Genomic DNA, 12,753 nt, shown 5'->3' on the forward strand with positions numbered 1-12,753 from the left:
CCACCAATGCCGGATCATCAGATGCTTTCATTGTCAAGACATTTTCGGGAAGGTGAGTGACCTAATGGTCAGCTGATTAGGGAGAAGGTCCTTTCCCTCCATCATATCACGCACTCACAGGCATTCACTGAGGAAGAGGTATTATTTCTCGACTCCCATCACTGAGGTAGTTCACATAGAGAAATTAGCGGGACGACGAAGAACGATTTGTGACAACACCTGGACTGGGAAATCCGAGAGATCTTGGTGAGGTGAATGGACTGGGACATCCTGGATTAAGAACCTAATGAAGTGAATGTTGTAACTTTGAAATGAGAACTGAGGGGAGGTGAACCTCCACAGGAGGTGACCACCCCCAGCAAGCCAGGGCTGTTAGATGACAACTCGTTGGTATCTACTCACACATCCCAAGTTACTGAGTCACTTTCTAAGCACGAGGTCAATATCCTTGCTCCTTTCCTCGTGTCCTGCTCACTCATGTCCCTATCTCCTGTGCATGAGATGATCCCACCACTGCATATCATCGAGGAGTTGGATCCTTTAGTCGTCCGCTTCTCGTCGGCTGTCAAACACATTAGGGACTACGGAACCACACTAATGTTGTCAGCTTGAAAGCCTCCAAGGATGAAGAAAATTATTCCCACACTAGAAATTGAGTTAGTAGCTGCAATAAATGAGGTTTCATTCAGATGGGACAATGAAAATTTAAATCCCCATCTCATCTACTGCTCACCGGTCAGTTTCCCAAGATTCAAAAACTCGTGTTACTCCAGAAATATTTGGATTGGCTGTGAACGGCGTCAATCAGAGAGCCCACCCATCCTGCCAATTTTTTCACTTCCTCTTTCACAGCTAGTTTACTTCCTGAGGGGACTGAGAACCGAGTGAGGAGATGGTGAGTGAAGGAGCAGAATTTATATTAATTACATTACCGTGGACTTTATGCAATGTTAAGGCAGTCTGACTATCCTGTGGGGAATCAGATGTGGAAATGTCCCTTATGCTGTGTGAGAAGATCCAGCTGAGAGATCTGTTTACTCGGTGCTTTGTGCTGAGCTGTTTGATTGGAGCTGTGTTTTGGATATTGAATGTGTTTGTTGGAAGCATTTCGCTTCTGATTTACAGGCTTAGTTTTATAAGGGAAGCACGGTGGCATGATGGTTAGCACTACTGCCTCACGGCGCCAGAGAGCTGGGTTTGATACTGGCCTTGTGTGACTATGTGGAGTTTGCACGTTCTATACCCGTATGGGTTTCTTCCAGGTGCTCCCACAATCCAAAGATGTGTGGATTAGGTTGATTGGCCATGCTAAAATTGCTCCTTAGTGTCAGGGAGATTATCTGAGGTAATACATAGGGTTATGGAGATAAGGCTTGGGTGGGATTGTTGTTGGTGCAGGCTTGATGGGCTGAACGGCCTCCTTCTGCACTGTAGGGATTCTACGATGTATCATTACTAAATATGAGATGGTAAGGTGTAATAATCAGAGTGTCTGAGGCTTGTCACTGATTTCCTACTGTTCTGTGTGTGTGTGTGTGTGTGTGTGTTGGGAGCTGGTTATTGCCCTGTGACACAATCTGTTCACTTGGTGTGTTGGGATCTGGATATTTCATGACTTTTCAAATCCTTTGAAGATCTCCCATCACTCTTGTTCTGTGACTTGATCAAAAAGATGAAACAGAGGTTTGCCTTTATATAGAGCCTTTCATAACCACCAGATATCCCAAAGCGCTTTACAGCCAGTGGAATACTTATGATGGTCCTTGTTCTAATTGTGGCAGCCAATGTGCACACAGTAAACTCCTGCACGTAGCAGTATGATAATGACCAGATAATTAGTTGCTGATTGTGGTATTGTTACGCACCCTGTGGAGACCTTTTAAAGCATGTGATTAATTACCAATTTAAATGAGATTTTAAATTTAAGACTTATCTCTTGACAACTAAAATCAAAATCTACTAAACAATAACTAGTTGATAATTGACACACTAAACTGCAGAACAGATACCCCTTTTAACCCCTTACACAATGAACAGCCCATGCCCCAATTCAAATTTATGTTCTGCTCTCTGCATTTTTACAGACCTCTTATGCTCAATTTCAACTCAGTTTGACTGAGTTGTAACTTGAGTGACTGTCAAAAGACACTTCTCTCACTTCTGAACAAAATACCAGAAGTAAGGTCTAATCGAGCTGTAGCACAGTGGTTAGCACTGCTGCCTCATATGGGTTCGATTCCCAGTTTGGGTCACTATCTATGCAGAGTCTGCACATTCTCCCTGTGTCTGCCTGGGATTCCTCCAGGTGCTCTGGTTTCCACCCACAATCTGAAAAATGTGCTGGTTTGGTGCAGTTGCCTTGCGAAATTACCCCTCAGTGTACCCGAGTAGGCGCTGGAGTGTGGCAACAAGGAGATTTTCATAGTAACTTCATTGCAATATTAATGTAAACCTACTAACACTAGTAACGACACCCTCTTCTCTTGGCTGACCACACTGTCTGCAGAACTTGATATCTCTTTCAGATATCTTGCTCACTGTCTTTTCTTTTTCTTTTTATTCCAAAGCTCAGATGCAAAACCTGTCCAGTAGTCCCGCTGAGTGCCTTTGTTTTCAACAGGGCAACTTTGCATCTTGCTCAACAAATCGGAACCTGTTGCCATAGTAACAAACCAACCCAGCCTGTTGCCATGAAGGGTTGTCCATTTTCCTACAAACTTACCTTTCCAGGATATTGTTTTACCTTAAGTTACAAAGATGGTTTAAAATGTAGTAATCTTCCCTACCTCTCATCCAAAAGCTCTGGGTTCAAGACCCAGTTCAGGACTCGATGGCCAAGGAAGATTCATTGACAATATGGCCAAATCCTTCCAACAGACGCTGGATTTCAACTCATAATCTCTGCATCTGACTTTGTTGACAAAAGGGACATGCCTTTGAAACTTTGTGTTGCACTTATCAGGACAATTCACAAGAACAGCAAATGACTAACAATTCATATTGTATGAGAAGAGGAGTGGACTCTTAATTGTATGGAGAAGAAAAGAAAGGACAGTTAATTGCCAAGTCTTTGTTTGAATTCAAACAAGGCTGCTGAAGTCACATTGGTCAAGGCATTGCCATGGGTTTGCTTGTTGCCCAAACTTTATTCACTTTAAAAAGGCACAATGCATGGGCATAATCTTGTCTGCAAAGGATCGGATTTGTTGGAATATGTGGCTTCTAGCAAACTGTTCTGATGAGTGTAAGACAAAGTTTAGATAGAATTTTTAGTTTTTCAGCAATATTCAAATTCTTTACTGCCAAAGGACTAATCTCTACATTGTTAACCCAGCAGTAGCAATTCAACTGTCAAAGCTGGAGACGTATTTGTTGAAATATCTTTTAATGCATTGTTTAAAGATTTCACCTGGTGACTGCAGCCTTTCCCAAAAAATAACTTCTCCCTGTGCTGTGTCTGATAGCTGAATTTGAGATGTCCAGCCTGAGTGAATGCAATGTCTAATTTCCCAGGAAAAACCAAAACCCTTCATCCAGCCACACTGAAGCAATATTTTCCTTGGCTCCTAGAACTTCCTGCAAGTGTTCTTTTTCCAAATAATTTTAGAAAACAAAAGAAAAGATTTCAAAATCTCCATTGAATTATCATTTGTCCTGAATTTATTTTAATATTAAATACATACTCGGAGTAAAACTGGTCTTTGCAAACATGACCCAAGCTCATTGTGAATTGATAGTCAGGCAAATGTAAAACAGACTATCTTTTCCATTGTCTTCATGGTGCCTAGGAAGATAAGGCACTAGGTGGAGGATAGAAAGTCATGGTGTTACCTGCTTTTGGTCAGTATCCAATGTTTCTTCTGGAAAAAGAGGGTGAGTGACAGTCAAGTGAGGAAAAAGAAAGGACATGTATCTGATTGCCCCACACAGGGAAATAGCAGACTGGAACAGTTTAACTGAAGAGTCAGCTCATTCAGCAAAGGAGGAGAGGGAATTGGATGAAATCATGTTTCCTTTCCTGTTTTACAGAAGGATTGCGCCAGATACAACACCAGAGAATTCAGAAAAGATAGACACTGCAGATAGATCCTGACCATCATCCAAGGACCAACTGCATAACTGTGGAAAGACTTCCAGTCCCTTCACAGCATTGCTCAACACAGAGGGTGAAACCATCATCTAGAAATTGGTTGGATCAAGGGAGCTTTGGCAATTATCGGATCCAAAACTGGTCAGTGGTGTGGAACTTTTCACTAGAACCAACGTTTCCAAAGCTTCAGCTGTGGGTGATTGGTCAGGGTGAAGCTGCGAAGAAGTGTGGTTGGGCTTCAGGTACGGTGAGAGCTTCAATCGTTCTTTGAGCCTCTTGAACAGCTGACTTGCAAGGTCAATCTGTTGTTCATTAACACAAGGAAAGACACATGGAAGACAAACAATTCAAGCAAGAGGTGTGTGATCAAGCATCCACACAGTCGTCAACATTTGTGAATCAACAAAGAATCCACATTGGGGCGAAGGTCGTAATGTGTGAGGTTTGTGAGAAAACTTTCCCCCGTACCTGTGATCTCCTGAAACACCAGAGGATCCACACAGGTGAGAAACCATACAAATGTGAAGTGTGTGACCAAGCATTCACATTGTCATCAACACTGGTAAATCACAGACGTACTCACACTGGGGAGAAGCCATTCAAGTGTGAGGTGTGTAATGAGGGCTTTGCACAGTCATCAACCCTCTTGTATCACAAGCGCATTCACACAGGGGAAAAACCATTCACCTGCGAAGTTTGCAACAAATCATTTTCCCACTCTTCTTCCTTCCGAAAACACCAACGCATTCACACAGGGGAGAGGCCGTTCAAGTGTGAGGTGTGTGACAAAGCCTTCACAAGTTCGACGTCCTTCCTGATGCATCAGAGGAATCACACAGCGGAGAAACCCTTTAGGTGTGAGGTTTGTGAGATGGCTTTCGCTCAGTCTTCTGATCTCCTAAGGCACCAGAGAACCCACACAGGTGAGAAACCATTCAAGTGCGAGATGTGTGACCGAGCCTTCACACGGTCATCGACGCTTGTGAGGCATCGACGCACTCACACTGGGGAGAAGCCGTTCATGTGTGAGGTTTGTGAGATGGCTTTCACCCAATCATCTGAACTCCTGATGCACCAGAGGATCCACACAGGACAGAAGCCCTTCAAATGTGAGGTGTGTGATCAAGCTTTCACACGGTCAGCGACACTTGTGAATCACCGACGCATTCATACAGGAGAGAAACCATTCAAATGTGAGGTGTGTGACCAAGCCTTTGCCCGGTCCTCGACACTTGTGAATCACCGACGCATTCACACTGGGGAGAAGCCATTCGTTTGTGAGCTGTGTAATGAGAGCTTTGCACAACCAATGGCTCTGCTGAATCACCAACGCATTCACACAGGAGAAAACATTCACTTGTGAGTTGTGACAAATCATTCTTCAAGCCAGCAACCCTGCATTCACACGTATACAGTCACACCAGAGAGGCGCTATTCAATTGTTAAGTGAGCAACGAAGCCTTCACAAAATTTTGTACCTCCTGATCCATCCATAATTTACACACTTGAGTACTGTTCAACATGAGGTTTGTGATAAGCATTTATAATATCTTCAACCCCTTTGCACTGCCAAAGGCTTCAAACGAGGGAGTAACTCTTCCAGTGCAATGTTTGTGATATAGCTTCCACCTTGACCTCCAATCTGCTGAAGCACTAACAGGTTCACACTGATGAGAAACTGTTCAGGTGTGAGGTGCGTGACAAGACTTTCAAACGGTTAGCATTTCTCCTGGTCTATCAACATATTCATACAGGGACGAATCCCTATTAGTGTGAACTTTGCAATTAAGCGTTAATGTGGTTTTTCGACCTTTTGGGATATCATTGAACCCATACTGGAAAACCCTTGTTCTGTGACACCTGTCAGGGGTATTTCTTTCCCCAGGTACCATTGTCTCCATTCGGAATTGGGGCCAGGTCACCCACTTCCATTGCATTGATGTCTGTATTGTTTAATCTTCAGTTCTAGCACAAGGGAGCTGTTGTTCCAAAGCAATGTCCACTTGGACCTCTCCCACCATCAGTCCAATCGGTTTAAGAAAATCAATTAAACATTTGACCATTTTGCTGAACATCACCAAAAGAAGATATCCGTATGCCCAATATGTCCCAAAACTCATTAGGAACACATCTGAGTTTGAGCATTCCTGTATAGGAACTGAAAACCAGGAGGGGACATGATGAGTGAAGAAGAACAGTTTATACAGTTTATGTCCCATAATATCCATATTAATGTTTCAGGACTGAATAATCAGTGAGTGAAGAAGCAGATTTTATGCCTTTTTTTTCTCTTTTTGTCTTCATTCTGGGGGTGTGGGTGCTGCTGGCTAGGTTAATTTTTATTGCCTATCCCTGATTGCCATTGAGAAAGTAGTGACGAGTTGCCACCTTAATGTAATTCCCCTGGTTTAAATACACCAGAGGACTTCCAGGATTTTGACCCAGCAACAGTGAAGCAATGGCAGTATATTTTAAAGTCAAGATAGCGAGTGACTTGACAGCAAGTTGTAGGTGGTGGTATTTTCCTTGCATCTACTGCCTTCTAGATAGTAGTTTATGGGTTTGGAAGGTGCTGTCCATGAAGTCTTGCTGCAGTGCATTTTGTAGATGACGCACACTGCCACTGTGCATTGGTGGTGGAGGGCGTTGATGGTGTGCCAGGCAAGTACACTGCTTTATCCTAAATGGTGTTCCTGAGTGTTGTTGCAGCTGCATTCCTTGCAAGTGTAGAGTGTTGCATCACACTCCTGACTTTTGCCTTGTGGACAGTCTTTTGGGAGTCAGAAGGTGAGTTACATTATATTAAATTCCTACCCTCTGATCTGCCTCCATGTTTTAAATTATGATTTAATTCAGTTTCTGGTCAATGGCAATCCGCAGGTTGTTGACAGTGGGTTATTCAGTGATGGCAATGCCGTTGAAGGTCCAGGGAAGCTGATTGAATTCTCTCTTGCTGCAGATGAGCATTACCTGCTACTTGTGTGGCCCAAATATTACTTGTCACTTAATAGCCCAAGCCTTGCTGCATATGGGCACTTGCTACTTTATTATCTGAGGACGGTTGTATTCCATAACATCTGCACTAAGTTCAAAACTGAATATCCAATGAATGAAGAAACAGAGATAATACACATTGTATCCCATAAAGTTTATCCTGAAATCAGAATTTAGATAGGTAGAACATTTAGAACCAAGATCTCAAATGTAATAATCTCTAGATAACCCCCAGTGGAAAGTCTCACAACACCAGGTTAAAGTCCAACAGGACCGGCATCGCCACATCATGACCCCCAGTGGCACATGCAAGTAACTGCAGAAATGGAATAAAGCTTTTGATTTCCTGGGACACTGGGACTCATTTTTTGGGGAAAGTGGCATCTGTATAAGCCAGATGGCTGTACCTGAACAGAACTGGGACTGATTCCTTTTTGGAACATTTTGTTACTGATATTGGATGGACTTTAAACTAACATGGCATTGGTGTAAAACCAAGAGAGAATATTACAGAGGAATACCATGGTGCATGAAATACTGGGATAGACAGATACCCCTAAAACAGAAAATAGGAAGTTAAAACGTGGAGCCAGAGTAAGGCAGAAAGTAATGAAGTCTAAATCAAGGTTACAGGGCATTTATGTGAATGCATGGCTCATAGTAAATATGACAAGGGAGTTATAGGTGCATTACCATGTGGAAATATAATGTGATGTTGGCAGAAACCTGGCTCAAGGAAGGGCAGGACTTTGTGTTATAAAGATTTTGGGTGTAAGGTGTTAAGAAAAGATGAAGGCAGAAAATGAGGAAAGATGGCAGTGTCTTGGTTTGAGTAGGAGGGGGTGACAGTACTTTGGCTTGAGATAAGGAATAGAAAGGATGCAGTTACATTGCTCAGTGTAGTCTATATAGATCACCAACTAGTGAGAAAAATGTAAAGGAACAAATTTGCAGAGAGATGCAAACATTTATAGAATAGTTATAACGGGAGGCTTTAGTTACTGAAGTGGACTGGGACAGTGGTAATGTAAAGGGCAGAAAGGGGCAAGTCTATAGATTGTGTTCAGCAAAATTTCCTACACCAGTATGTCCAGTCCCACAAGAAATGATCACTTTAGAGCATAGTTATTGGAAATGAGGTAGGCCATGTTGATCAACTGTCAAGGAGGGGGACATTTAAGAGAATGATCATTGTATCGTAAGGTTTAGGATGATGGTAGAAATGGACAATCTGTAATCTAGACTAAGAATAATTAACTGGGATAGAGACTGTTTCATTGGGGCAAGAATAGAGCTGGTCTGGATGGACTTGAACAAAAGCTTGACAGGAAAAACTAGCTGACAATGGACTGCCTTCAAAGCAGAAATGTTACAGCACATTAGATATATATTCCCTCAAAAGGAATAGGTAGGGCAAATAAATCCAGAGTCTCTGGATTGAAAAGGAGATAGAAATTTGTGTTTATGGCAGGTGTCAGGTTAAAAATACAATTGAGAATCAAGAGAAATATGGAGCGTTCAGAGGGAAGATTAAAAAAACACATTGGAGAAGAGGGAATATGAGAAAAGATTGATAGCCAACATAGAAGGGCAATCCCAATGTTTTCTGTAGGCATATAGGGCAGCATGGTGGCACAGTGGTTAACATGGCTGCTTCACAGCATCAGGGACCTGGGTTCTATTCCCACCTTGAGTGACTGTGGAGTTTACAAGTTCTCCCTGTGTCTGTGTGGGTTTCTTTTGGGTGCTACGTTTATGCCCACAGTCCAAAAATGTGCAGGTTAGGTGCATTTGCTATGCTAAGTTATCCCTTAGTGTCCCAAGATGCGTCTGTTAGGGGAATTAGTAGGGTAAATACGCGGGGTTATGGGGATGGCCTGTGTAGGATGCTCTGTTGGAGAGTCGTGCAGATTCAATGGGACAAATGGTCTCTTTCTACATTGTGGTGATTCCATTCTGTTCAATATAAATAGTGAAAAGGTGGTAAAGGGAGTCAGACAAATTAGGGACCTAAAGGGTGGCTGGGGGCATGGCTGAAGCATTAAATGAATGCTTTGCACATGCAAAAAATCCTGCTATCCAAGCCATGATGACAGAGAAGAAAGCTCTGTCACTACAGGAGGATGTGTTGGATAGGCTGTAGGTAAAAATTGACAAGGCACAGGGACCAGATGAGATGCATCCAAGAAACTTTCAATCTTTCCTAGACTCAAGGAAAGTCTTGAGTGGACTGGAGGTTTTCAGACATTACATTCTTGTGTGAAAAAGGTAAAAAGAATAAGCCAGCAATTACAGACCAGTCAATTTATCTTCAGTGGTGGGAAACTTCTAGAAACAATTATTTGGGGTAGAATTAGTAGTTATGAGGAAGAATGATTAGGATCAGCTAGCTGGAGTTCTAAAGGGGTAAATCATGTTTAACTTGCTGCAGTTTAGTTGGTGAGGGTACTGCTGTTGATGTGGTGTACATGTACTTTCAAAAGGCATTTGATACAGTATCACAAGTTTGTGGGGAAAAAATATAATTCATCAAATAAGAGACAGTAGCAATGTGGATACAAAATTGGCTGAAAATAGGAAAGTGAGAATAACAGTCAATGGTTATTTTTTGGGCTGGAAGAAGGTTTGAGGTGGAGTTCCCCAGAGTTATTATTGAGTCCATTGATTTTCCTGATGTATATTAATGATTTAGATTTTTGTGCAGGGGATAATTTCGAAGCTTGTGGATGATACAAAGCTGACAAGTATTGTTAACTTTGAAAAGGACAGTGTAGAACTTCAAAAGCACAGAAACAAGTTGGTGGAGTGGGCAGATAAAGGTCAATTCTGAGAAATGGGAGGTAATGCATTTTGGTAGGAAGAACATGGAGAGACAATATAAAATAAGGGATAAAATTCTTAAAAGCGTGTAGGAGCAGAGGAACCTGGATATATCTGTGTATAGATCATTGAAGATAGCAGAATAGGTGGAGACAGGAAGTAATAAAGCTTATTGTATTCTGGGCTTTAGTAATTGGGGCATAAGGTACAAGAGCACAAAGATTACACTGAACTTATACAAGGCACTAGTTAGACATCAGCTGGAGTATTGTGTACACTTCTGAGTGCCACACTGTAGAAAGGATGCAAAGACATTGGAGAGAGCAAGCAAGGTTTACAAGATGGCTCCAGGGATCAGAAACTTCAGTTATTGAGGATGGATTGGAGAGGTTGCGATTGTTCTTGCAGAGAATACTAAGAGCAGACTTTATATAGATGTTCCCAATCATGAGGGGCTGGACAGAGTACATGGGGAGAAACTATTGCCGCTCGTAAAAGGATTGAGAGGAAATAGATTTAAGGTAATTGTTGGAGAGACATAGAGATCATAAAGAAAAATTAAATTGGGGATGATAGAGGGTAAGATGAAGGATCAATTTGCACATAAGCACGAGAATTTAAATTGGAGGCACGGGTAGGGGCTGGCAGGTAATCAGTGTAGATCAGTGAACAAAGAGCTGATAGGTGTGAGAGTTGGGATAGAGATTACCAATTTATAACTGACCTAATGTTTATGGAGGGTAGATGATGAGAAACTGAACAACAGAGCATTGGATGGTCTCTTCTGCTCTAGAAGCAACAGCAACATGAATGAAGATTTGGACAGCAGATAGACTAATGTGGGGTCAGGAGTGGAGCAGCTGTTGCAAATGGGTGATGTTACAGAGGAGGAAGTAGGCATTCTTTGTGATGGCGAGGCTGAGCTGGAGATTGAAGAAGACAACACTGACCAACTGTTACTGATGAATGGGGACGGCAATTGACAGAAATTGAAAGATTGTATGAATTGAGCAGTCCTGCCAGGAATATAAACTGGTCCATAGATCAATGTGTCCACTGGATTTCTAACAATTTGTGGGTTTCTAAGATGGAAATGACAATTTCTGACAATCTGAATTTAGAATCAGAATAAAGCACAGGAACTCTAAATGAACTGCTATCTCATATTGAGAGTGTTTCCCCTGATATGAGTATGAATATGTTTTCTTTCAGTAAATTTGAGCCAGTTCTCAGGAGTATGGAGTAGAATTGGATCCTGTTTTAGTTGGTGATGTGAATTATAGATAGATCCTCTTCGGGTGATGGGTATTTGACTAATACCATGGGTAATGTTTGTACTTTCCTGTCTGGAAGGACTACAATCCTATGGTGAGCGAGAGGGGGTAAGTCTCTACGGACTTGAGTTCCATCAGCCCATCATACCTCAGTGTAATAACAGTGACGTGTTCACCTTACACTGTTATATATTCACTTTGCACTCTTCCAAGATTTATTTCATGTTCTGGGAAAGATCTTGAGTCATTTGAAATGCTTTACTTTTTTAGTTCATCCAAAGTTTGTTGTAAGCTGAATATTGTATTGTTTGTCTGCTATTTTATCAATCTTCTGTACAGATTTATAATCTACAATAAATTCATGTGTTTAGCTTAACTCGAACTACCTGATTTGTCAGCATGGTGTGTTCCTATTCACCGAAACATTTAGGAGCCTACAGTAAGAGTCCTGTACCTAGTGGCACAGTAGCACAGTGGTTAGCATTGCTGCCTCACAGTGCCAGGGACCAGGGTTTGATTCCCGGCTTGGGTCGCTGTGTGGAGTTTGCACGTTCTCTGTACGTCTACGTAGGTGTCCTCCGGGTGCTTTGGTTTCCTCCCACAGTCTGAAAGACATGCTGGTTAGGTGCATTGACCCGAACAGGCTCTTGAGTGTGGTGACTAGGGGAATTTCACAGTAACTTCATTACAGTGATAATGTAAGCCTTACTTGTGACTAATAAATAAACTTTAACAATATATTGGTCAGTGTCACTGTGGGCTGGAATGCTTTCTCCATCAATGAGTGTATACTTCCTATAAATTGGAAATTATAATGTTTCCCTAAGAATTACACTCCTAAATCAACTTTCACAAACACAACATATCCAAACATCATTTATAAACAATAGAGCACTTCCTGAAGTGTAGTCACTGCTGTAATATCAGAAATGTGGCAGCCAATTCACGAAGATCAAGGTGACCTGTTTCTGTGACAGTGAATGTGAGATCCATATTGGCCAAGATATCAAAAAAAATCGCTTTGATCTTGTACATTGTAGTCATGTGATCTTTTACAATATTTACATTCACTTCAGATGGTACCTCTGACAATGCTAATAATAGATTAGCTGTAAAGACTTGCATTCTAATCAGTATTCTGTAAACTGTGTGCCTTTATATGCCCTTCTCTGATCAGAACCTTCCACACACCTGATGAAGGAACACCATTTCCAAAAGCTTGTGAGATTGCTATCAAATAAACTGGTTGGAGTCTAACCTGGTGTTGTGAGACTTCTTACAATGCGAATAAACCACAGCTGATAACTTAGAAACTGAATTAAGTTTCAAGACTGTGTACAGAATGCTTTAAACTTGCAGCCTGAAAGTTTGATTTTAAAGTGGTAACTAGTTGTCAGTTGTGTCTGGGTTCCTGAAATTGCCAAAAGTGAAATCCCTGATGTCAGCTGGAATGGACATCTTAAGGGATTGTCTTCAATCAGTACTGCTGATTAGAACTTTCACGAGTGAATGAAAGCAGAATGGTTATTGTTTAGGCACAGTTCTAACAGCATGTCAAGAGTAGAATTCAAGTAA

At 41.7% G+C, this 12,753-nt stretch overlaps 1 protein-coding gene across 1 annotated transcript; it reads left to right on the forward strand.

Annotated features, from left to right (window-relative positions):
- Positions 1-859: 859 nt before the first annotated feature.
- LOC145348110 (uncharacterized) lies at positions 860-12,318 on the forward strand. Its single transcript, XM_080196255.1, has 2 exons — positions 860-895; positions 4,030-12,318. Exon 2 carries the CDS (start codon positions 4,422-4,424, stop codon positions 5,451-5,453), a length of 1,032 nt encoding a protein of 343 aa, XP_080052381.1. The 5' UTR covers positions 860-895; positions 4,030-4,421; the 3' UTR covers positions 5,454-12,318.
- The last annotated feature ends 435 nt before the right edge of the window (positions 12,319-12,753 follow it).

This window comes from Carcharhinus amblyrhynchos, chromosome 9, assembly GCF_965287045.1.
Source record: "Carcharhinus amblyrhynchos chromosome 9, sCarAmb.v2.hapA, whole genome shotgun sequence".
Taxonomy (NCBI): Eukaryota; Metazoa; Chordata; class Chondrichthyes; order Carcharhiniformes; family Carcharhinidae; genus Carcharhinus; species Carcharhinus amblyrhynchos.

What these genes read in the sequence shown, in the direction of transcription:
- LOC145348110 (XM_080196255.1), top strand. Translation starts at nt 4,422, where the DNA reads ATGGAAGACAAACAATTCAAGCAAGAGGTGTGTGATCAAGCATCCACA.